This window comes from Gallus gallus, chromosome 1 (genome assembly GCF_016699485.2).
Source record: "Gallus gallus isolate bGalGal1 chromosome 1, bGalGal1.mat.broiler.GRCg7b, whole genome shotgun sequence".
Taxonomy (NCBI): Eukaryota; Metazoa; Chordata; class Aves; order Galliformes; family Phasianidae; genus Gallus; species Gallus gallus.
This window is the reverse complement of record NC_052532.1, coordinates 133685209-133710596: the sequence shown is the minus strand read 5'-3', so window position 1 is coordinate 133710596 and position 25388 is coordinate 133685209. Positions and strand designations below refer to the sequence as shown.

The window sequence follows — 25388 nt, the reverse complement described above, 5'->3', positions numbered from 1 at the left end:
TACAATCTCAGTGAAAAACCGACGAAGAAAGTCGCACACTCATGCTTGAGCCTTGGGGTAAAACTAAATTATATACCAGTTTTCTGATGTGGGTTTTACATGTTGATTTCATCTCCCACCAAGAAAACAACAACAGTAACAACAAAACAAAAAGTGAATTTTGGTATTGCGCTGGCTGGTACGCTGGCTACCTCACAGACACAGGGCAAGATGGAAAGAAGCAGGGAGCAGACTTTCCTACTGCTCTTAAAAGGAGGCAGAGAAGGTATCTCCTAAATAAATTCTGATTCTGCTTCGTAGGGCACACCTTACATGAAGTTTCTTCAGAAGCAGTGGTGTACCACTGAAAGCACGAGCATATCATTGTAATACAAAGCTCAGTGAGTGCACAAGAAGCCACGTGAACCAATTCAGGGTTGATGAGGCAGCTGCATGGTATCCCTGATCAGTAACACTTGGAGCCATTTCTTTGGGCCAAGCAGTTCTTTGCGAAAAGAGGCCTAAATGTTTACCTCCTTGGCCTACGTGAAGGTGCTTCCTTAGAGACAGTGAGGTGCTGGCACAGCTGCCCAGAGAAGCTGTGCAGCCCCATCCTTGGAGGTGCTCAAGGCCAGGTTGGATGGGGCCCTGGGCAGCCTGATGTGCTGACAGATGTCCCTGCTCACAGAAGAGGGTTAGGGCTGGGTGGGCTTTGAGCTCCCATCTAACCCTAAGTGTTTTACGATTCTAAGATTCTCCGTGAAATACTTCAGTCTGATGTGTTTATCAAAGCTCTGCATATTTTCCAGCGCTCTATCTGGAAGGTTTCAGCGTTCAGCTGACCCAGGCTCCAGCAGAATGCAGCCGGGGCCACATCCACACAGAGCAACTAGCCAAAGGAGGTATGTCTGTGATGCTCCTAGCGGTGGGCAAGCTGGAGAGGTGAAGGCTCCCAGCAAGGCCAGCTCCACACAGCAGATTAAACAGATAGACAGAGAGACAAATAGATATTATATAGCCTTGAATAGATTTGAACCAGCAGAGTGAGTTAGCACTGTGAGGTCTCAGCACTTTTGATTTGGTGGTATAGAAAGGCCCTAAAACTAGATTTCAAAAACAGTCAATCTTCAACCACCCTTTCCTAAGTGCTTGTTTCGGCAGTGGGGCCAAGCCCAGCATCCCTCCTCCCTCCTGCCCAGGGCTGGCGCTTGCAGCTCCAACTTTGCAAAGGCAAAACCCCAGAAGAAATAATACTAAATGTGAATCCAAGTGAAGTCAGCCTTATTTTGCAATGAAGATCTCACAAACCAAACTGTTCTCTGCACTCTGCCCCTTTTCTAAGCTTGTTTAGATCGCCCTGATTTACAAGGCAAGTAGCAGCTCTCTTCCCCTGACACACCTCCGAGGTGCTATGTAACACACAGCGTGCTGCTTCTTAGGAATGCATTAATAGTTCGAGCCTTGCTAGATCACATCTGTAGCACTCCTTCATGATTTTCTCATGTTTGATAACTTCAGCTCTTTTCAAGGAAGGGAAAGCTGGAACAACCGGAACGTGAAGGACAGGAAGCGGTGGACAGGCACGTAGGCCTTGAATGGAGTAGCTGATCACAGCAGAGGGCACACTGCTTGTGAAATAACCATGCAATCTATTATTATAATTATATGTGGAATTTATAATGTTGAAAACCCCATACAGATAAACAAACAATCTCATCATTAGGAGACCCAGACACCCATCTCTCCCAGCCAAATCAGAAACAGGGGATTTGCATATCTAAGAAACAGCTGAATACTTGAGAGTCAGTACGGCACTGCATCTCTGAGAGCCAGTCAGTCTGAAGCAGCACAGTACCCGGCACAGTGCCCTCTTACACCTCACCTAACAGCTGTGAATATGACTGGGCAAATTTCTCGAGGCAGTCCATAGTGACCCTTCCTCCTCAACTGCACAAAGCCACCTGAGCTGATGAAGTTACGGGGCTGGAGGGAGGGAGGGAGGGAGCACATCTGTCCTAACACAGGGCACCAAACTGCTCCTTTCAACCAGCCACCTTTTGACCAGGGTCCAAGTCAGGTCAGGCCCTTTAAGGTGATTTGTCTATTCCTCTCTCTCAACTCTACGTGGAACAATGTCTGAGTAAAAAGGTAAGCCTTAGGCATTAGTTGCAGGTGTTCAGTGTTCAGAAGTGAGGAGAATCTGGGCATAAGGGGCCGAAATTACACCACCATGCTTAGCAAAATAGGAAGGAAAATGAGCCAAAGAAGGAAAGATAGGAGAAAATAAATCATTGGCTTCTTACAGGACAAAAATGCAAACACAAACACATCACATCATGATTTTTATATATATATATATCTTTAATATTCCTTATGTTTCCATCTTTCTTTCTGCACTAAGTGCAAGCACTTTGGGAAACCTCCAGATTTCACTGTAACTTCCACAAGCACTGCACACCTCTATGTTCAGCTTTGTTTCAGTGGGTCAACAATCTGTGTCCATTACTCCCATTAAGGCACAGAGCACATTACAAAAATAGCCACATTTAAATAAGCACAGTTGTGTAACATCACGCAGTAGAGCTCCAATATAACCTGGTTTGTTCTTGCTAGCCTGGATAGAAGAGGCAGGCTATAATTACATTAAGAAACCCCTTCTTTAACCCTGAATATACCTGGGGAAGATAAGCCCTGTCAACATTTGTGCTTTCTATTGACAGTGGAAGCAAAACAGAATAAAGGCAGAAACACGTATTCGCAGCACTTAAGCCAACCCATAATTCATGGCAGCTGATTAGTTCTGTTGTGTAATCAGGTCTCCTTGATGCAGCAGGGAACTGCTGTTCATGCAGTGGGAACTTACTGTGCCACTTTCACCGTAAGCTGCATTAGACAGGATCCTTTTTCACCTTCTATCAACCTGACTGAGCTTCGCATAAAGCTACTGACTGAGACAGGGACCTAAAGACAAATAAACACACATACACGTCCAAGCAACAGGGAGAGCATCAGATTGGAAGTCCTGATTTTCAAGCAGCAAGCAGCCTGCCTGAAGTCAGCATTACCTCTTTAATATGTTAACATGCATGATTTATATTATTCCGATGTGCAGAACACACACAGTTCTCTCACACGCTGAAAAATTCATGTTAACTACATAGAGGAGAGCAAGCAGCAATGCAGCAGCTCTTAGTCAGGAGCCGCATGGAACGCCTGAATAGGAATATCTCACATTCGGCTTTAATTACACATAGCAATTCAAACTCTTTACATGAGGTTCACCTTTCTGTTCTTTTTGTCTTCCTTTCGTTGCCTCACCCGTGATGGAGAGACAAACTTTTGGTCAAAACTAGCACTTCATAGGACTCCACCATTCAAACCGTTGCTGAGATTTCCCTCAACGTTTCCAGCACAGAGCAGAACAGCTAAAAGCACAGCACAAACAAGACCATTCCAGCAAACTCTCGCTTGCTTTTTTGCTATTTTCTAATCCACAAGAATATTTCACCCTCAGCTTTAGGAAGAATTGATATGGGGCTGTAAGCACTACCATGCACCAGCCTGCAAGCCATCCTCTCTACCAACGCACGACCTTTCTGAACCAATCTTAACAGCAAGTCAAAGCCCAGAGCTCTGCTCCTAACTGAGCTTCAGCAGCCACTGAAGGTCTCTCTAGGCTGGCTCTGGGCTCAGCCCAATGAAACTTGAGAAGAGCTGAAGTAAAAAAGTGACAATAACCTGAAACCACTGCTGGTCCTCATTAAGTTCATCTCCCTAAACTAATGACTTTAGGCAAACAACTCAAAGAGCTTTCTGCTCCTGACACATCAGCAACAAAGGCTAAGTCGGGGCAAGCAACAGCCTCACCTGGAAAACAGTTAGACAGCCTTTTCCCAGTTTAGCATTTTTAATTTCTGTTAAAGGTGATTAGATTTGTGATTCAGGAGTCGGGAAGAACTCAAGATGAAAAGGCGAGTGCTAGGCTCCAGGTCAGGATTAACCTCAACAGCAGCACATCAAGGTAAGGGAGTTAATGTTCAAAGCAGCAATCTCCCTTCCAGCAGGCCATTTAAAGTCACTGCTCGGCTTCTCTGTCTTCTCATCATTGCCTCCTCTGAGGTGCAACAATTTAGAAGGAAAAAGGAAACAATGCGACACTTCATCACTACATACACATAATTGGGCACACCCAATTCTTACCCAACTAAAAACACCTCTTAAGCTATTGCTGATAAGCCAGGTAAAATAGGCAACAGAAACACCACCTCCATGTGATTCTGTGGATGGGAAAGCGGAGAAGCATTAAGAGAAGTCACCACAGTGTCCTGTGAAAGGAAATTATTTGTTCTCAGCTGAGATACAAGACGTGGTTTGAACTTACAAACCTCTGGGGACGTGCAAGCCTGATAAAGGAGGCAAACAAGCTTTCCGTTCTCATCAAGCATGGTATTTACAGAAGAATTCAATCCCCTTGTTCCTCAGTGTCTCACAGGGGGTAGAACTGGTACCAACCAACAGCAATTTCTCTGCTCAGCCAGGCCTCCTCTAGCTCCAGTCAGAACCCTGCTGAACGCAAGTCTCACAGGCACTCCACTCGGCCCATACGCAGCTGTCTAATCATGCACGGTCTGTGCTGATGGTTCCAGAAGATAACAAGGGGCTGCCCATAACCTTGCCTGGAGTTTACTGGTAGTGTAACCCAAAAATGGAGCAGACAGCAACTCATGTAACCAAAAGACAGGGGAAAGAATGAGGGAGGCTCACAATGGGGCTGACATTGCCCAAACGCCCTCAAAAGCAAACCACATTTTCTGTGGCGGTTAGTAGAAAACTGCTACCTCTCTCATCATTAGAGGGACTTTTCTGCTACACAGTCAAGAAGGGAACCCATTCATGGGACACCAAACCACAGCTTGCTTGCCTCGTAACTGGAAATTCTACCTGGACTTCCCATGCTTTCTGCGCACACAGCAGAAGGCAATATACTCAGACAGAAATGGGCCCTCATGAGCAAGAATCACCAACAACCTACTTTCCAGTTCCTCTTTTTCAAACTGTATTTTCCAGCAGTGCTCCCAGCAGCTCTAGCACACTTCAGAGTTAAGGATACCCATAGGATAAGCAGAATAGGGCACAGGCAGGCAGCACATTTCACAGCCCAGGCAGCCCCCAGAAGGGCAAGTCATGCGGGAAGACCTAAAAATTTGGCATCAAAGAGTCCACAGAGCAACAGCTATGACCTTAAAAATGGATTTCATGAGTAATTCAGCCTTGACTAGCTGCACACTCATCCACAGGCTTGGCACAGTGTGGTCAAAGTGGCTGCTGGATGACTGTTATCAAGATGAAATTGGCACCACTGAACTCTGCCTACAAGCAAGGGCAATAAGCAGCTCATAGGGGTGTGATTTACCGCAGCCCTTACAGTCAGAAGGTAAATGCACCACTCACAAAAACACAAATAGAAGATTAACAAATCTCCCACTTACCTACTAAAAGAGCTCGAATTGATGCACATATTTGAATTAGTATAAAGAAAAAGTCAAACTATGCAAACACCTGGACATTGCATTTTAAAAGCATACAAGGCAAGCATAGTTAAATTGACATGGCCTCTTCTACAGAAGGATTATGTGCTCATTACAGGGGTACCCCTGTGAGGTTGGGTTGACATTGTCTTCTCAGAGTAAAGGAGAACATGCTTGAGCAATTTGCTTAATGCCAAATCTATTTTAAGAGCAGTGACCCAGATCTTTGTTTTGTCAGCAGATGACTTGTATAACAGAGATGAATTGACAAGGAGTTAAATCAGCATTGGGCAACGCCAAGGTGCTGACGAGCAGCAGCGGAGGCAGGTGATGGAGCTAGATGGCACCATCAGGCCCTTTCACCTCAGCTTAAGCTTCCAAACCTGCTGCCAGCCAGAGGGTCATCTGTGGCCAGCCTAAGCCCTGCTGCAGATGTCACCTTATCAGCTGTGGGACTTCACCATAGTGACCCATACCACAGTGAGCATGGCTCCAGCCACCACTGCCATTGGCAAGCCATGGAGACATTCAGCCTGGATCATTAGGCCCTTGCCCGATGATGCTAAGCATGCTTTTTATTACAGCTGATGAATACATAACTGAGCTCTTGGCAGAGACGAGATGCTTTGCCCAGGCCCCAGGACACAGGGAAATGAGGGCTCTTAGCAAGAGGCCAGGAAAGACAGGGCTGGTCAGGTGGCTTGTATTATATTTTCTGTCTGGTAAGGTCTTTCGATTCAGCTGTCTCCAGCATTTCTTAAATACCTATAGCCTTATGGAAAACAGACTGAAGAAAGAGAAATTTCCCACATATTGGTTATTCCAAAGGCCAGATCGTTCAAAGCTCAGACACATGCCACTGTGGGAAACAGACTCACAGAAAACGTCTCCAGAGAAGATCTTAAGAGGGTACCAGGAAAGGTCTCTCAAGAAACAAACAACTGCAGGCCTGGTCAAAATGGAGAAACGGGAAGGACTGTCAAGTTAACCCCTGGCCTGCACCCCCAGCTGGCTGAAAGTACTTTTAGCAGCCCCGCTATGCACAGGAACATGCTGATTCCTCACAACAAAACTTTCCATCCAGCACACCAATGCTTACAAAACATTTTTATTATTTATTTATTTTTTTTACCCTCTGCAGTCCAGAGTCTGCCGGACCAAAGTACGTGAGTGATAAAGCAGCAGCAAGAATAGACCGAATCAAACAGCTACAAGCAACTGCTTGTGGTTGTTTGTTTTTTTTTTCTCCTTGACCTCCCTCTTGATTCAGGGCATTGGGAGCAACGCTGTGCTGCTCAGCATAGTTCCCAATAGAGGAGACTACACAGGGGCTGATGCGAAGGCTGGAAACAGGACTGCTCAGTGCCAAGCAGGTAAACGCTGCTGTGACCTTTGCTCGGCCAACTGCCAGAAGAAAGCAAACAGGCATGACATCAACGTACAAACAACCTCCAACACAAAGAAAATATCTTCTGACAAGCAATGAAAAAATTAACTATCAAAGGAAAGAGGGAGAGCAAACACCACCACCCCCCCCAACACTCTTCCCACCCCACCCCACCATCCTCCATGCCCTGACTGTTTACCACCACACAGCAAATTGCTGCCCAGAGCAGAGAAAGAAATGGTTCGTTAGAAGCAAATACACATGCAGGCGCTTTTAATAAGAGGTTTTTAATAAAATATAGGAAGTAGCAATAAAACCTGTGCTAACACAATACAGTTAATCAAATACTTCTGATGCAATAAATTTCAAGAGCGGTGCTTTCAGTGACATTGGACCTCCCTGAGTCAGAAATTCAACCTTAACAGCAGCTCCACAGGGACTGCTCTGCCCATCACCGGGACGTGACCATGTCCTATTATAACCGAGCGCTCGTTCCCGGATGAAATGGGATCGGTGTGGGGGCGGGGGGCAGGAAAAAGGCAAGACGAAGAAAAATGTCAGGGTCTTGCAGGCTTAAAAATCAAAAGTAATTAAAACCGAGCAGAATTCAAGTCTACTACAGATTTATCAAATATTTAATACAGAAAACCCTTAAGCATGCCACTGTCAACTGAGCTGGAGAGAAATTTGCTTCTTTCCCAGTATACGGCTTAATCTGTTCCCAGGATGCATTTCTTTGCTCAGTAATTTCAGTTTAAACAGAAATGAACTGTGGATGTATATTTTAGCTCAATGACTGCCTTCTTTAACTAGGCCCTGGGCAGAAGGGGGCATTAACCTCCTCTCCCCCCACCCAGCACCACTTATCAGCAACACCAAGCAGTCTCTTTTCAGAGCATGCCCTTTAATCCTCCTGGTGCCTGAATGTGAGGCTCCAACAATGCAATGCCCTGCACACCTCATGCCCCCACTCTGATATGCGACCAGGCCCCACGCTGAGAACATGAAACACAGCAGGACAAACAGGATTCCTATCCAAGGGCAAAAGAGTCTCCCTTCAGAGTTTGCTCTGGCAATCCAAACACTGAAAGGGGCTGGGCTAGAAACGTGCTTATGTGATTTTTTTATTTCAAATACATACTTTTCCCAAGAATGTAACCCACTTCCAGCAATTCCTGCAAGGGCACGATCCAGATCAGAGGAGAGAAGTGATACCCAAAAATTTAAGCACCAACATTACTACTGAATTTGCCATATAGGAGCAATCAACAATGATTTTTCCACTTAGTGCATACCAGCTAGCACCAGTCCCCCCCCAGAAAAAAACAGATCTGCCCACTTGCTTGGCATTCCTGCTATTTCTCACCCAGTCAATTCCACAAGAAATGCAAAGTCCTACAGTAGTCATATAGAGCCTATACCTTTCATGAATCCTTTTTCAGCCTACAGTAAGGTCCATAAACACAGTGCATCTGAACGATTTTCCTCTGGGATCAGCTCAGCTCCTCAACAAATGAATCTCTGTGTCCAGATGGTATTCTCCACAGAAACTCCTCTAAGTAACCCCTAATACCTAAAAAACAGACTTGGCTCAATCCTCCCACAACTGTCACCTCCTTGCAGAGCAATGGAGGGGGAGGAGAAGGGGGGGGGGGAAAGAGGTAATGCTCCAAGTTGCAGTCATCCAAGGGGGGAGAGTTCTAGTCTATATAATTTGTTACTGGATGCTACCAGGAGGACACAGTGACATATTATCCAGCACATGAAGGACTGCATAAAGACACAGCAGCACATAGTGTTGGAGAGGAGATGTACATCAGCTTGCATTGCTCACAACACGGCACAAGGCCCTGGTGTACTTCTGCACACCCAAATTCATCCACAAGGCAAGGCAAGGGAAATCTGAGCAGATAACATGTTTTACTTTACCTGGTAAAACCTGCAGGCGCTGTTGTAAGCACATGAAGCCCAGCATCTCCTGCAGCTCTGTCACCTGATCAACTCTGGAGGCCCTGCCTACATGTACCCCATGCATGTATCCCTTGCAGATCTAAACATTGCCAACTGGGGCTCATGGAGCCACCAGGCCCTTCCTTCTACCCAAAGGAGCTGAGCACTGAAAAGCTGTGTCCCATTTTGGAAAGCCAGAAGCACTCAAATGGTTTAAAACAGAGCAGTCAAAGCAGACCGGGGGGGCCTCGGTGCCCTCACAGACCCCAGCAGCTGTGAATAGCACGTGCCGCAGGAGGAAACAATTTTAGGGAAGGTTATCCAAAAGAAGCTGTATTCAAATCCAAAGCAGGCCTCTCCTTTTTGTCTCCCTGACAGAAGGCCTTTTTCACTTGCCACGCCCAGCCTCACAACAAGTCAGCTGAGCCGCAGCGGATCCAGCTCAGCAGCACCAACACTCTCCTCTCCTGAATAAAATTAACAGCCACCTCCAGTTTAGACAGAGATGCCTTACACAAACAGCTGCAGCACAACCAGCAGCGAGGCTCGAGAAGCTTTCGCTTCAACCCACACTCGGGAAAGTCATGAGCGAGTTCGTTTTCACAAGTCTGAAGACACAAGAAAGCGAAATCTGGAGCTAAAATTCCTTCTGTAAACGTGCAGTGAGGCTCCCCTCTAGAAATGCCTTTTGCAGAACCATCCAGAAAAGTAACACGAAGCCACTCTCTCTGAAATAAAAGAGCAGACCGATTTGCAGAGGTAGGGCTGGGGGGCTGAAAGGGGCGATTCAGACCTTGTGCTTCGGTTTTGTTTTCAGCTGAAGGATTCCCCAGAACTCCGTAGGACACCTGTCCCAAACATCCATCCATACATTGGTTAAACAGAATCCTTTGTTCCCACCCTGCACTAACACTAACTACTGTCCAATAGCTCTGTTGAAAGAAGAAATCCCCACAAGTCCATCTGGCAATTCGGTAGAATCCTACAGCTCAGCGATGGATGCAGTCAGAATTCCCCCAGCTGGGCCGCACCTGGATCAGCAGCAGCCAGAAGAGGACAGCAAGCTGTGAGGCGATGCGAGGTGTGTGCTCAGCTCAGGGGGATCGGTGGTGCATCGCAGCACGCCTTTGTCCTGCGCTGTGCCTTCCCTCCCTCCTCCCCCAAAATAGAGAAACAAAGGGCAGCTCCAGATCTGGGGTCTGGTTTATGACATGCTTAATGGAGCACTCAATTGCTGGTGGTTATTGCCTCATTTAACTGCTTTCGTTAAATGAGAAACATGAGTAAACAAGCGTGTGTCATGAAAAAGCCCCTATTCAAACAGGAGCTGACAAGAGAAAGGACATCCACGTCTTACAGCTGCTCCTGAACAGTTTGGAGTGCGGGCACCAGCTGAGATGGCAGCAAAGGCAAATGCAAAGAAATCCTCACCTCACCCACCTCCAGCTCAGGGGCTCATCTCGCCCCAGATCTAAGGCATGAGGTCAGCATGCACTCAGTGCTCCAGGCTTTAACTTAACCAAGGGAGAGCAGCCTGATGCGTCTAGACAAAGACTTTTGATGTCCTTCAGTCAGCATCCACAAACTTCCCACCTCCAGCCCTGGGCTGGAGCATCCTGGTAGCTTTGGAGCAGGAAAGGTTATGAGGAAAGGTTGAGGGAACAGGGCTTGTTTAGCTTGGAAAAGGGAAGGCTTCAGGGAGACCTCATGGTGGCCTTCCAGTACTTGAATGGAGCTTATAAACAGGAGGGGGAATGTTTACGAGGGTGGATAGTGATAGGACAAGGGGGAATGGTTTTAAACTGGGACAGAGGAGGTTTAGGTTAGATATTTGGAGGAAGTTTTTCACACAGAGGGTGGTGACACACTGGAACAGGTTGCCCAAGGAGGCTGTGGATGCCCCATCCCTGAGGCATTCAAGACCAGGCTGGATGTGGCTCTGGGCAGCCTGGTCTGGTGGTTGGCGACCCTGCACACAGCAGCGAGGTTGAAACCCGATGATCACTGTGTTCCTTTTCAACCCAGGCCATTCTACCATTCTCTGTGAACCAGCAGTATGAGAAGAGCAGCCAGCATCCCTCACACCCTGGCACCTCTTTGTCCATTCTTTTTGAAACTTGCAAGGACGTCAGGCCTCTACCCCACACCAAAAGGCAGCTGAAGTCAGCCCTGAGGTTGAAAACTTCTTGAGGACAGGGTAAAAAAAAAAAAGTGACTAATCCCTGGAAGTTTTCAAGAAAAGGGTAGATGTGGCATTAAGGGACATGGTTAGTGGGCATGAGTGGGTTGGACTCAATGATCAGAGAGGTCTTTTCCAACCTTAATGATTCTCTGGTTCTATAAATCTCATTTCTTTGGAAAGCCAGAGTAAGAGACCGCCTAACAAATAAAATAAAATCAAAAGGAGGTACCAGAATGCATGTGGAGAAAGGCATTAATGAAATAAACAAACCGCCTACTGACAGAAGTGCAGCCAGTACCAGAGGTCACACAGATTTAACTATATCCCTTCTATTTCTCAGCTATTCTATACCAATTGAAAAAAACAACAAGAAACCCACAGACAAGCCTAGAGGAAGAAACGCAAAAGATGAGTGTAGAGTTTAGAGAAGGGAAAACTGCAGGAGAAATTCACCCACGTCCTGTGAGTGTGAGGGAAGAGCAAGAAGGACAAAACAAATCACCCGGAGGGAGAGAAACCTGCCATCACTTAAAAAGGGATGAAAATTGAAAAGAAAATTAATTCTAGGAGGAAAGATTAAATATGTAAGATATGAGGCACTTTGGAAAACTGATATTTCTAGAAAGAACACTCTTCTCTTTCAAGTCCAATGAGAGAACTCCAATCAAAACCGTGCAAGCCTTTGTCCACGGCTGCAACTCCAACCTGCAGAACCAGACTGATACCAGTGCAGTGTACTTCTAGCTTTAGAAAAACACCCGAAACCAGACCAATAAACACTGCAAGAAACAGCATTATTTCTACCATCCTCCTATTCCATCACACCTCTTTTTCTCTCGAATGACATTTATGCCTCTTAAATCATAGGCATGATCTCTTAAGGATATTATACCCACAGGCCTAAGACAGCAGAAGTGTTCAAAACATCTCCCTCAAAAAACTCATGAAATCAAGTATTTGTTGAAGAGAAGGTTGGCCCAGGCCCTCACAAGACTTCTGATGTCATGCAGAGCCGTTCCCAAAACTAGGTGTTTTTGCTGATGGATGTGATTCAGACGCAAGTCCCTAGTCATTGCAGCGTGGTGTTTTTATCATCCTTCAAAGCTGTTCGCAGTCACTATTAAAAGAAACCCACAGACTTCAGCCCAGCAATCTGTGCCCTGCAGAAAATCCCAGGGCTGAGCATCCCTGGTAAATGCTCAGCACTACTGTTTGATATCCCATCTGCACAGGAAAAGAGGAGTAGCTTTTGAAGGCAGACAAGCTATTAAATTTTTACTAGGTGAAATGTTTACCAAAATAAATCTAGTCCTTTCCACTCCTAATTATTATCATAACACATATGGCAACTGACGTACAATTAATGGAGCTTTAAACCAAGAAGCCTTAGAGGGAAAACACCCTCTGGATGTTTCAGCCAGTCTTGACAGAAATCCAGCTCCCGATAGGATTCAGAAAGCGACTGGCTTTAGAAGGCCTACCCTTGCAAGGAGCACGGGCTGCATGCTGCAGTGGTGAGGAGCTCCAGACCCCCCCAGCACCCAGTAGCTCTGCAGGCCCATGGCTGCCCCTGGCACGTACCACACCTATCACAGCCATGTGCCATCCCAAACCAGGCAAGAGTTCGGACAACAGCACCCTGCAACAAGAGCTTCAGATCCTCCTCTCCCACCTGGCAGAGCGAGCTGACATTAAGAGCGGTGCAACATTTCTCCCTCACAGCCCAGGGAAACCACACTACGGGCACAAAACGTACCTCCTTGCAGCAAGAGCACACGCTGACTACACACTTAGTTATTAAAAAAGTACAAAGTACACAGCGAAGGAAGAGGACAAAGTCTCATCCCAGATGCTACCTTGAACACAGCGAGGACTTGATCTGAAGCAGCAGTGGTTTTGTTGCCCACTTCTCTCTCCCCATCCCAGAGTCAAATATGAGTGCTACCACTATGCTCTATCCACGAGGAGGCATCTCCAAACTCAGCAACTTAAACAGAAAGAAGTCTGGTCAATAACTAATACACTTTTATTCCTGAGGAGGAAACCAGAGCACTCTTCCATTACCTCAGAGGAAACTTAAGGAAAGGTAGCATTACTCAGGACTGATTTACTGCCTCCAGCCATTCATAAAACCATAAAGCCGGTGACATATAAAACAAGCAACTCATTCACAAGTGCTCTTTGATCTTAAATACAAATAAAATTAGGTCAATATTAAAGATTTTCATTCCTTGCCATATAAGACTTCCACAAAGGCTAAGGAAAGCTTTTCCCATCCACCCCTTTTAACACTCAAGTTATTTAGAAACTCACATTTCTTTCACATGACTTGAAACACATTCTTGATATTCACTTGTCATCACTCCAGAACTTAACTCTTGGTGCAAGGTAAGCTCAGGGTATAACAACACCGTGCATTTTCAGCTTAGCATGCATGACTGTGTTTTAGGCTGGCTTTCAAATTTTATTTATTTGCTCTCTAAATCAACCAAGAGCTCTCATACACAGCAGAAGGCCCCCGAAGCTATCACTGTAATGCTGTATCTGCTCATAAACATCAGTATACCAATTTTAAAGGTATTAACGCTGTCATTTAGTCACGGTAAAATACCCTACTGCCTGCCCCACCCCCGCTACAGAAAGCGGCACAGTTAAATGTGAGCAATTCAGCTCAAGGATTCCTGCAAATGTCATATAAACATATATAAACCCCGTCACCTGTAAGGTAGCACACTGCAATTCTACTGCAAACCCAGGTAAGACATGCAGGGAGACAACGAAATCTGCTTGTCCGATGCCCACGGACCTGTAGGCCTTTCTGTGGGTGTTTTAAGAGACCTGCAGGCCAACACACAGAGTGTTCCTTCTCTTGGTGAGTATTAAAGCAGACTTCAGCTATCATTAAGACAAAGAAGGGATCCTATGTGATTGAAGTATGCACAACTTCACATCCAGAGAATTGGTTCTCATCTCTGCTATGTATTTCCTGGGTGGCTTGGAGTAAAAGTTACACCAGCTCCTGGCTGTACTTCCCTCCCATATCCTCATTCGGAAGCAAATCACAGTGGATGGTTTCGATATCAGAGAAGAAGCCCTGGAGAGCTCCACTTCCTTCTGTGTTTATAACCAAGACTGCCATGCAATTGGTAGCTCAGTTTAACAAATGGTGCAGAATATGAAATTTCAAATGGTGCGGGAATGTCTGCTGTTCTGTTCCATGAAGGAACACGACGTATATTGCCTCCAAAAGAAAGTGTTAATTAGAGAAAAGATACTCAGATTTACAACAGATTGAGATTTAAAAATAAGATTCACAACCAGACTGAATCCTACTAGCCAAGCTTACAGCCACAGAGAAGCAATAAAAAAAAAAGAAAGAAAACAGGTTTGATAGGAAAGGATACCTTGCAGAGAAGCACACCTTTGAGAAAAAAAAAAACAACAAAAAACATAGGAGTCAGGCACTTAATTACAACCCTTAACAACATCATCAAAACAGTCAAAGTATTTCTGCGATTCTGTCCTGAAAAACAGTAACCTCTATAGCAATGTAATCCATCTGAAAAGATGCCAATGCTTACTGCTGAGGGCACAGAGAACAGACACAAGGCACTGCCCACTTCTCACCATGACTGTTCTTCCTAGCCAGATACCTGAGAAGTTCTGCAGAATCAACCTTTTTCCTGCAGGCCTGAGACAGCAGCAATGCTGCCTGAATTCAGGTTCCCTGGCTTTGTATAGAAGTGGAGATGGATAGTGAGGGTAAGCACATTCACTTCTTGGTAGACGTATGCAAAAACGGGTCACTCATTTATGAGTCTTTTGGGAAAAGGGATGCTTCCCTTCCAGTGATGGAAAAGGGGACTTTTATAATTGATTCATTTTCACGTATCCAGTAAAGGCATCTTCACTGGTACACCCCCCAAAGACAGCAGACAGCTGTACCATCACATGCATGGTACAGACAGGGGTTAATAGGTCAGACCTTAGACATACAGAAGATACAGATCTGAGACATTCATCCAAGGCTCCCATTATAATTAACGGGCACAAGCAGTTCCATGTAAAGAGCAGTTTATCTCACCCTAAGGTATGTATCTCCAGAGACCATCCATCTGATCTACTTCTCTACTCCATGAGCCCTAGAGTTCGCAGCTCAGGTTCAGGCACCAAAAAGACAGTAGGCAGCCCACCAACACAAGCACCTTTCAGAAAAGAAACACCCCAATCCCAGGGCACAGAAGGAAGCTGTAAATTAAGAACAGCTCATGCGCATCTGCAGCTCTCACCGCAGAGTGCATTTTTCACCCATGAGGCCACCATAAAATAACTGGAGATACGCAGCACTATCAGCTCCTGGAGAAGCACAAAAGAAATTCAATTAAAGCTTCCACTCAGGAAATACCTCATCATTACGTTCAGACACCACTATGCCAATTCCCCTAAGAACTGGTTTGATTATTGCAGTTGCATAGGCTAGCAGCCCCACAGCCAAGGGCCTGTCAGCTTCTTCTTTTTCTCTTTATGTACCCCTACATGTAAGGGTTTATAGCTCAGCTACAAGTATTTCCTCTTGACAGGAGCCCTGCAATACCAGCACGGCTGCGCCTCCCTTTTAGATATTCAATAGAGCTTGCCTTGAGAAGCACAAAAAATGAAGAAAAATAATGAACTGCAATCACACTGGTGGGGTCCCAGACATCTGAAGGTATACAAAACCAAGCACGGCACAGAACACGTTACTGTAAGAAACATTAAGAAACACATGAAGAAGCAGGGACCTTAACCTCTGCTTTCCAAGGTCTTGAAAACAAAGCAACCCAAAACAGTTGGATGCCTCAAAGTGTAGGGGGCAGGTTTTATGACAAGTTTATTTTCCTCTGAGCTCACTGTTTAAATCAGAATGATAAACTTATATCCACCGTCATCCCCTCCAGCTACTCTCACAAAATCCTAGGAAGATGCAATTGGAACTACCAAAGCTTAACTAAAAACGACTGTTGTATTTTTAAGGTTTCAAGTTTTAGCAGCTCCAAATGCAAAAATCTCCCCAAAAACTGCATCGGTGTTATGGTGAAGCAGCAGGTTGCCTAGGCAGCTTCCACATCATTAATTAAAAAAAAAGCAGATTTACTGCAACTGAGTATTCCAGGCTGCTGCCAATCTTTTACCTTCTTATGACACACCCTCCCGTTTTAACTTCCGTCCTGATGTGAAGCCGACAGGTGCACAAAGCAGAACCAACGAGTCTATATCACAGACTGGTATAGAATTAAAAGAGGGTATCCCAGCCATTAGAACTCTGAAACAGTCTGGTTCTCCTTGCTGTTCCCAACCCAGTGCGGGCCTTCTCTGCCATGCACGTGTCCACAGCCCATGCAACAGATACCAACCTGTGAGTCACCGTGATCCCCGCTCAGAGAGGAGCTCTTATCAACATGCAATGGGGCAGCTCCAAAGGGAGGTGACTGAGACACACCAGATAAGCTCTACAAGACCAGTAGAACTGCATCCACGTAAGGCGTTTTACCACATTAGTTGCTTTTATTACTAGGGCTTGCTGGCACTTGCAGTGTCCTGCCTGAATGACTACTGTGACAGCTACGGTGGCAGAGCAACCCAGGGAGGTGCAGCTTCATGGGAACTGAGCATTTCACCACGTTAAACCACCTCCTCAAAGATCTCTCCTTCTGGCACACGGACACAATGTAGCTAGGTGGCATTAAAGAGGTTTGGTCAGCACAAAAGTATCTGTAAATAAAACTTCACCTGGGGAGCATAAGCCCAAAGCCCAGTTGGCTTGCGAAAGCAAAAGACTCCTGAGCAACCAGAAGTAAAAGCTGATTTGCTTCATAATATGGAAATACATATAATTTTTTTATGTCTTTCTACTGAGAGTGAAACCATCTTTTTTACTTTTTCTTATATTAATCGCTTTCCTGATTCTACAGTACCTTTGCTTCCCAAGCTGTGAACTGCCTACTAATCCCACTCTCAGCATTCAAGCCAGCATCTCCCTGAACACCCCCCAATTCCCTCTGTAATTCACCTTCACTACGTTGCTTTTCTTCGAGCTGTCTCACTTGTCAGTAGGAGGCAAGATCAAGCAGGGGGAGAATATGGGAAAACCCCGGGGAGAAGACAAACACCTTTCATGCCCACTCCCATGAGTTGCACGGGGAACTTCAGATAGGACTCAGTTGCACCAGTTTCTAAATAAAAAGGAGAGAAGCCTATTCCATTCATATCATAGAACAGCTGAGGTTAGAAGGGACATTAAAGACCAGCCAGTTCCAACCCCCTGCCATGGGCACGGCTGCCCCCCACCAGCTCAGGCTGCCCAGGGCCCCATCCAACCCGGCCCTGAGCGCCTCCAGGGATGGGGACCACAGCTTCTCTAATGTCCACCTGATCCCTACACGTAGTGAAAGTTCCAGTCCTCTGCAAGAGTGAGCACCTCCAGTTCCCAGCTGCTGGGATTTCAGCTTTCTTCGGTGGTGATTTTCAAAGGCTTCCCAGTTAGCATCACATTAAATCCAATGCCACTGAGGCCAAATCACAGCTGTTATTCACATTCAGAAGAGCAGCTTTCACTTGGCTGCAGAACTATTGTGTCTCCAGTCCGTACTGAGATGCGATGTTAAAATCTCCACGCTCCCTACATTGAGAGTTACCTCAAAATTCCCAAGCAGTTGCTTTTTCTTCCCTCCCCTTTCCTGTAGCTGATTACTTACAGAGACCACGATATCTTTTTCTTGAGCTTGAGCCAATCTGAGAAACAATCAGGGACCCATACTGCTATGAACCTAAGGTATTTGATAAGAAAACTGTGCAAAGCTATGAGATCCCCTCCCAAATCCACCTCTTGTTCAAGTGAACCGAATTCTTTCCACTAACTCCAGTGGGAGTTGCACAGGGATCTAAAATAACGCCACAGATAAGGATCTTACTGTAACTTTTGACTACAGTCAAGCTCACATTGTGCGAGGCAATGTTATTGAGCTTAAATATCAATGGCAGCCAAAGGCAAACAGAAATACTTCTGGAGGACCCAGAGCATACAGTCAAAAACGCATAGAGGGATAAATAAAAATACCATTTTCCTCCATGGAAAATATATATTGAGAAAGTAGGTACATAACCTACCAGGCTAAAGTCAAGCTTGCAAAGGAAGTATCACATGAAAAGAAAATGCCTGGAACATAACACGTACTCACAAACATACAGTAGACCACGTTAGGAAAACCTGCTAGCCTTCTGGTCCAAAACTTTATATTAAAAAATGTATACACTGAAGGCAGGGAAATGCAAAGGGTGAACACCTCTTCTAACGTAGGATCCCCTTTAGGAACATTCCTCTATACTGTCCCCTAGGACAAAAGGCACAGACTCGTCATCACCTCAGAGGCAAATATGCATTTCTGCACGCTGCCACGGAGGCCCCGGTGCCTGGAAGTTGGTAACAGCTCACCAAAATTTCCATTACCCGTACAACCCCTACCTATGTCAATGGGGGTAAGCTGGGCAGCGGGAACAGGTCTGCCAGCAGGTAAAAGGGAGATCATGCACACAAACAAGAAGAGAGAATGTGATACAATTTCAGCTCTGATTTTATCCACATCAGTTGAGAAATCTTCCAAAAGAAAACTGGAAGATAAAAAAAAAAAAAAAAACAACTTCCTATGAGTTAGCATAAGATTTTGGGCTGTATATTGTTAAATCCATCACCTTGAAGCATTGCATACATCCAGGTCCCAGAGAATTGGAACCTGGTCTAATTACGTTAATAGAGTCCCTGCCCCAAGAGCCTGCCATTGGATTTAAGACAAGGTGCAAAAAAAGACATTTTGACAAAAAGACAGATGGGTTGGGGGAGGAAGAGTGAGAGGAACACACAGTTACCCACAATTGGCAGGTTGCTTTCTTTTTTTCTCTTTTTTTTAAATAAAAATAAATATCAGTAATCCCCCCTGGCCACCTGCCTAGCTTTTGTATATTTAATTAAGAAGGATTTGGGTGATGAAGAACTGGTCTAAAGTTCAGCCAGTTTGGAGGATGGTGGAGTTAGAGGCCTAAGGGCTGCATCTAACCATAGGGCACAGAAAAATGCTACTATTCAGCCTACTCTGGAACCAGCCAACATCAAATTCCCGCTTTGCAACAGAATCCACCCCCCAAAACGTAAGAGAAGGAAGGGGAGAAGTTCATAGTGAGCTGGTCTGGACCAGTTCCTGAAAGCCAGTGACCTCACTGCTCCTCAGCACAGCTTGTCTTTACAGCGATAAGGCTGGAATTGTATTCATGTATAACAAAATCATTTCAATCCACAATGATGGCCGTTCAGCAGTGAAAGAAAGAAAAGGGAGAAGGGAAAAAAAAATCTGACTTCACGCCGAATACCAACCGCTGTCCCCTCTTCCTACCCCAACACAGCCACCTTCTAGGACAGAAAGCCCACTAAGACAAAAACAGAGTATCCTTAGCGTGGGAAAATATTTATCCAAGTTCTAATTTCTTTTCAAATCAGCATTTAAACGATCACATCTTACATCATTTCCTTTTATGTGCCAGCAGTTAGACAATACACATCATTTACATGCAGTTTTGGAAGGCTGCAACATAAATCAACAAAAGAAGCCTTCAGTACGAATTAACTATTACAAGGCTCTTAGAGAGCCACACCAGCCTGTGCTGGGGGCAATCAGGAACATCACCCCTAATTCTGAGCTTTCTAGAGCACTCCTGCCACACACCTCAGAGCTCCCAAGGAGCCACCCTTCCCCCATCATTTCTGCTAAGGGAGAATGATGGTGTCTATCTGGGAGCCCTAACAGCACACCCAGCGGGAAGGGTCAGCTGACTTAAAAACATATACACACAATAAATAAAGAGTGACCGAGCAAATCAACGTGGCTCAGTCTCAACAGCAACACTAATAAGCCCTACACCTCTGTGAATGATCAGATGGTACAGATTTTTACGTATGGAAAATATCAATCAGTGCCTTTAATTCACATTTTGCATGGAAAAAAAGGGGGGGGGGAGGGGGTGGTGGAAGAAATACCCAGTTCAAATCTTATCTCAAGGTAAAATTTGGGTGTGTATTCATTCTGCGTGAGCAAAACTTCGTATTAAGCTCACTGCTGCATGAGGAAAAATAAAATTCAACCACAGCAATGCTAAAAATGCCCCCTTCACTATTTGCAAACGATGAAAAAGAAGGGTCCTTAAGATTGCTGATCACTTGGTAGGCTGGATGCAAGTTACAGTCACACTGAAGTGCTGTGATAAAGCAGGAAGGACTTCAGGACTGCCTGCACGGCCTTTGTTCTGCCAGACAGCAACAGGCACCAAAAGCCCAACTGCTGCTTTTCTGCAAAATCCCCCACTGCTTGCAGTTCAGAGCTGTACATCGCAACCCTCATCCCACTGCTTGGAGGAGGGCTGCAAGGGGAATCCCTACGCAGCCAGCCCTGCCCAGGAGCACCCCACTGAGCTCAGACCAGCGGAGGGAAAAATTCTCCCAGTTCCAGCAAATGTCAGAGCCCGGCTCTTTACAAAAGCAAAGTTATCAGGGGTCTGCGGCCGCTTGCTGCTGCAGCAACTCCAAGGTAAATTTGCTGATTGCATCCCACACAATTTAACCGTTTGCTGTCTAACTTAAAATAAACACTGCTTTGAAAAACTTCCCTTTGTGCCGTCATTCACGGATTTTGAATCAATTCCAAAAGGGGAAACCACTTCCAAGCTGGGCTTCCGTTGCCCAGGATTTGCAATGGCAACCTGCAGGGCCCCGCTTTGCTCGGGGATGCATCAAGCATCCCCCCACCCAAGGATTGACACTGCTCTATAAGCACACAGACCTGGGAACCTCAGCTCATTTCTGTCCCAGTTCGTTTCCATGCATACAGGAGAGACACAGCCGGGTTGTGACAACAAATATTATTTCAACTCTACGCACGACAAGCAGAGCAGCCCCAAACTCAGCATTTTCAAACACCTCATTGCAGGTCACAAGAAGCCAACCCACTTAAAAAATGGCTTAAAATCCCAGGGGGACCTATAATGCTCTATGTCGGGGAGCAGCATTCAGGTGCCAAGCGGCAGCCAGGGAGCAACCTCTTATTTTGTGGGGGCATACAAGTAGGTATGTATACAGCTAGACATACACAGAGTTAATAAATAGCTGAGCTATCAGCTCGCCAGCCCTGAGCTATGTTCAGTAGGCCCAGCCAAGGCACAGAAGGGAACGGCCTGCCCACACGTGGCCTTCCCCCCAGGCCAGGGCAGCCTCCCACCGGCCTGCAGGCCCCAGAGGGCCGGGCACTGCCAGTGCCACCCTGGTGCCGCACGGCCAGACAAAGAAATAACGTCACCACTGCCCCCATCGTCCTGGGTGGCAGGTTGCCAGCCAATCCTGCTGCCAGCACTCATGACATCACAGCCATGCCAGTGATGCCAATGCCCGCTGGTGACAGAGAATCAGGCCGTGAGGGCTTGGAGTGGGGTTCCCAGCTTGAGGTGCCGGGAGGAAGAAAGGAACTGAGTTTGAATCACAAAAAGGGAAATGTTGTTTATGTGCTACCCTGCTATGTGTACACACTTCACATATACATACAAAGCAAAGAAGTGGCTGTGCAAATCCGAACTTTCACACCTGAGCTTAGGAACATCTGGCAACTGCTGCAAGCATATCAGTATTAAACATATCCCATATTCCTTATGCCCAGGATGCCATGTCCTCAGTTACTAAGCAAGAGGAAACAGTTTCATTGCTTTCTCAACAGGGAGGGAGGAAATTCTATACACAGAGGGTGGTGAGGCGCTGGCACAGCTGCCCAGAGAAGCTGTGGTGCCCTACTCCAGGAGGCACTCAAGGCCAGGTTGGATGGGGCCCTGGGCAGCCTGAGCTGGTGGGGGGCAGCCCTGCCCACGGCAGGGGTTTGGGCTGGCTGGGCTTTGAGGTCCCTTCCAACCCAAACCATTCTGTGAATCCATGATTCTAAGGCCGGAGGAAATCTGGCCTGACTCACACACAGATCGTGGCCAGGACAGCACCCGCCCGCCACCTCTGCCACTGATGCCCATAGCACTTCCGGCTATTGGTCGCTCTTCCACAGCAACAAGCACACGTGCTGAGGGTGGTTCCTATAGTAACTTTACTGGGAGAGAGCTGTAGCACAGCTTAGAGAAGCTGAATTCACAATTTTTAAGCTCAAGACAGTTAAGTAACAAAGTCGTGTTTGGTTTCAGCCACAGCATTAACGAGCAAACCGAGAAACAAAGCACTCCACTGCAACCATTAACAGAAGAGGATAAAGTCACACCTTTTGTGCCCTACTATCTTTTGCATAAGGGCTTCAGGTGACGCAAGCTCTGGAGCAGGAGGATTGCAGCAAAAAAACCCAGCCTGTCGAGAGCAGGCAGTGCCAGAGCACCGCCCCAACCCACTGCCCCTTCCCTCAGCCAGGGGATCCCAGCTTCTTGCCTGGAGCAGCAGCCCGGCCATCCCACCACTCTCACGGCGCATGCTGCGCACTGCCTGCTCCAGCACAAAGGCTGAGGTTCACGCCCTCAAAACAAACCAGCATGTGTTTCATTTTCAGCAGCATCTTGCCATCGGAGATGCTTAAAAATTGCACTGCCTTACCTACAAGCACACATACACACAAAAAAAAAACCCCAAGCAGGTGGGCACGTTCGGCTTCTTCCAGTTATCTCGCCCTCCCTCTGCAAATTCTGCCTGCATTTCTACACGGTTTAAGGCGAGATCCTTCCACCTCCAGCCAAGTATTAAGACTGTGTGAGTAATTAGTCATCCTGGTCACTACCACTCACTGCAAAGTCATGCAATCCCGAGATTTGTTTGTTCCACTGACTGAACAGCGGAGGGAAAAAAAATAAATAAAACCCCAAAAGTAGGCTAGTTTCACACCCACATGGGCACTCTCCTATTTCTGTTTTAAAGGCATACACTTGTCAAACAGGTTCGTCTGGGAATTCTCATTTTCACACAATAACGCTCCCCGTTTCCAAGGCCGATCTGATGGCCATTGTGTGCCCTCTGTCAGAGCAGTGCTCAGCACACCGGGCTCCTGGGAAGGTTTCCCGACAAGGAACTGGGTGACAATTCCCACCAAGGGCAGAGCCTTTGTTTCCCGTCACGGCAGCAGCTGTAACTTCCATGAGGATTTGAGCAATTCTGAATGAGCACAAGGAGCTATTTCTAAGGCTCGGACGCACTGACAGCGGTCTGGTCTCTTCCTTGGGGGAGAGGGGGCTATTATGCTCTTTCGGGATGGGTGCTTCTTTTGGAAAGCAAAGCCAAGAGGCCGGCAAACTCGCCAGGGGCTGCAGCAGCGACAAGGAGAGCCTTTCTGTCACCCTAACCCCTCCGCTCATCATCAGCCGGGCGGAGGACCCGGCTCCCGTCTGGACAAAAACAGCAATACCGAGAGAAGAGAAATCCTGCCACCAACCTTGTAGACTTGCCCGTACGTGCCATTGCCAACCACTTCCACCAGCTCAAAAATCCCGGCGGGGTCCTGCAGGGGGAAGGGGCGGGGGGTCGGGAGATGGACAGAACAGAAGCGGGGTCACATTTTTGCCAGCGGATGGCCGCTGCCACAGCCCTGCCAGCCCGCTCCGGAGCCAGCCAGCGAGCCGGGCTGCCGGCGGCGTGCAGCTGTTGCGCCCTGCTTTTCCACGCACATGCCAACGCATGCAAACAAAGGAAAGCGGCCCAGGGCCGCGCTCCCCCCGCCCGCCCCCTCAGGGCGCCCCCCACGCGGCCGCCGCTCCCCGACTCCCGCTCCCCCGCTCCCCCCAGCCCCGCTCCCCGCACCCGGCCCGGCCGCAACGCCGGGGAGCGCCGGCCCCCGCCCCGCCGTCCCTGGGGGCCCCCGCCCCGCCGCTCACCCGCAGGGAGGAAAGGTCGATGTCCACCAGACTTTTTGCAGGAGAATCGTTCGCCATTTTCGAGTCTTTTTTTTTTCCTTTCTTTTTTTTTTTTTTTTTTCCGTCAGATAAGAGCGAGGCCGCCCGTCCCCCCCCTTCCCCGAGAACGATGCGAATGGCGCGGAGCTCCTCTCCTCCTTTTTGCCCTTCCCTTCTTCACTCCAGCCCCGGCGGGTTGAAACTCTTCAGCATTGGGAGGGGTTGGCGGGGGGGGGATGATGGATGGATGGCTGCCGGGTGGGAGGAGGGGGGGCGGGAGGTGAAGGCGGGCAGGGAGCGAGGGAGGGAGGGAGGCAGGGAGCGGGGGTGCTGCGGTCCGGCGGGCTCTCCGAGGAGGGCGGCGGTGTCCCGGTCCCTCGGTCCGTCGGTCGGTCGGTCGGTCGGTCGGTGCCCGGGCGGGCGCTCACACCATGTCGCGGCGGCGGCGGCAGGAGCGGCGCCGGGGCCGGCAGCCTGTGGCAGCGTCGCGGTGCTCCCCGCGGCCGGGCATGGCACGGCTCGGCCCGGCGCGGCTCACGCCGGCAGCCGGTGGCAGCGGCGGGCGCGGCCCCGCTCTCGCATGGGGGGCTCACGCCCAGCGCCGCGACGGAGCTGCCGCCGCCTCCGAGCCCTCCCCGCGGCGCTGCCCTGGCATGAAACGGCGGCGGGCACCGGGAGCGGGGTGCTGCGAGCCAGACAAAGATAGCCGGGGAGGAGGAGGAGGAGAAGGAGGAGGAGGAGGAAGGAGGAGGAGAAAAGGGATACAAAATATACTGCGAGCGGAGGGAGAGAGAGAGAAAACAGCTCCCCCTTCCCTTCTCCAACAGGAAAAACCGGCGGAAACGCGCCCGCACCAAAGCACTTCTGGGTAAATTCGTGGAGAGAAAGAGAGAGGGCGAGGGCCGAGGCGGGGACGGCCTCGCAGCCCTGCCCGGCCGAGAGCCGCCCCTCAGGCGACAAAGTCCGGTCCCGGGCGGCCCGCGGGTGTCCGCGGCGGGGGCCGTCCCGGGATGCCGCAGCCCCGCGCCCCCCGCTGTGCGCGGTGCCCTCCGGGGACCTTTCCGTCAGCCGCCCGAGCCCCCCGCCCAGCTCCGCGCTCCCAGCCGCCCCTCGCTGCCGGGCAGTGCCGCCTCAGGCCTCGCGCCCGCCCAGGAGATCCTCCGGCAGCAGCCGCATCACGTGGAAAACTCCCAGTAACCTCTCCCGAGCAGGCAGTCGCACGCAGGTGTAAACCTTGGCAGGGTTCAGCTTCCCTTGAAGTTCTTTATCGCACTGATATGGCAAAAATGTTACCTGCCTGCGAGAGGTTGGGGCGTGTTTCCTGTGGGAACCAAGGTTTTCCTGTCTCTTCAGCTTTAACCACAGAATTACATATACATAGCTATAAGTATCACAGAAACATGCTTTTGAAACAGAGCAAACCTGT

The 25388-nt window shown here is 48.0% G+C and overlaps 1 protein-coding gene and 1 non-coding gene across 12 annotated transcripts in view; both read right to left on the bottom strand.

Moving 5' to 3' along the window:
• MAP4K4 (mitogen-activated protein kinase kinase kinase kinase 4) overlaps positions 1 to 24679 on the bottom strand; it is a 151989-nt gene extending 127310 nt beyond the window's left edge. For all 11 annotated transcript variants that reach the window (XM_015277799.4, XM_015277803.4, XM_015277801.4 and 8 more), the window contains exons 1-2: positions 23945 to 24679; positions 23506 to 23571 (exon numbers count right to left, since the gene is read on the bottom strand). In XM_015277799.4, coding sequence (XP_015133285.2) covers positions 23506 to 23571; positions 23945 to 24001 — 123 coding nt within the window. In that variant the 5' untranslated portion in view covers positions 24002 to 24679. The remainder of the gene's footprint in view (positions 1 to 23505; positions 23572 to 23944) is intronic.
• Positions 21442 to 21507, bottom strand: MIR1656 (microRNA 1656). Its single transcript, NR_035148.1, has one exon. It is a non-coding gene; the product is annotated as a microRNA 1656 (primary transcript).
• Positions 24680 to 25388: the final 709 nt, after the last annotated feature.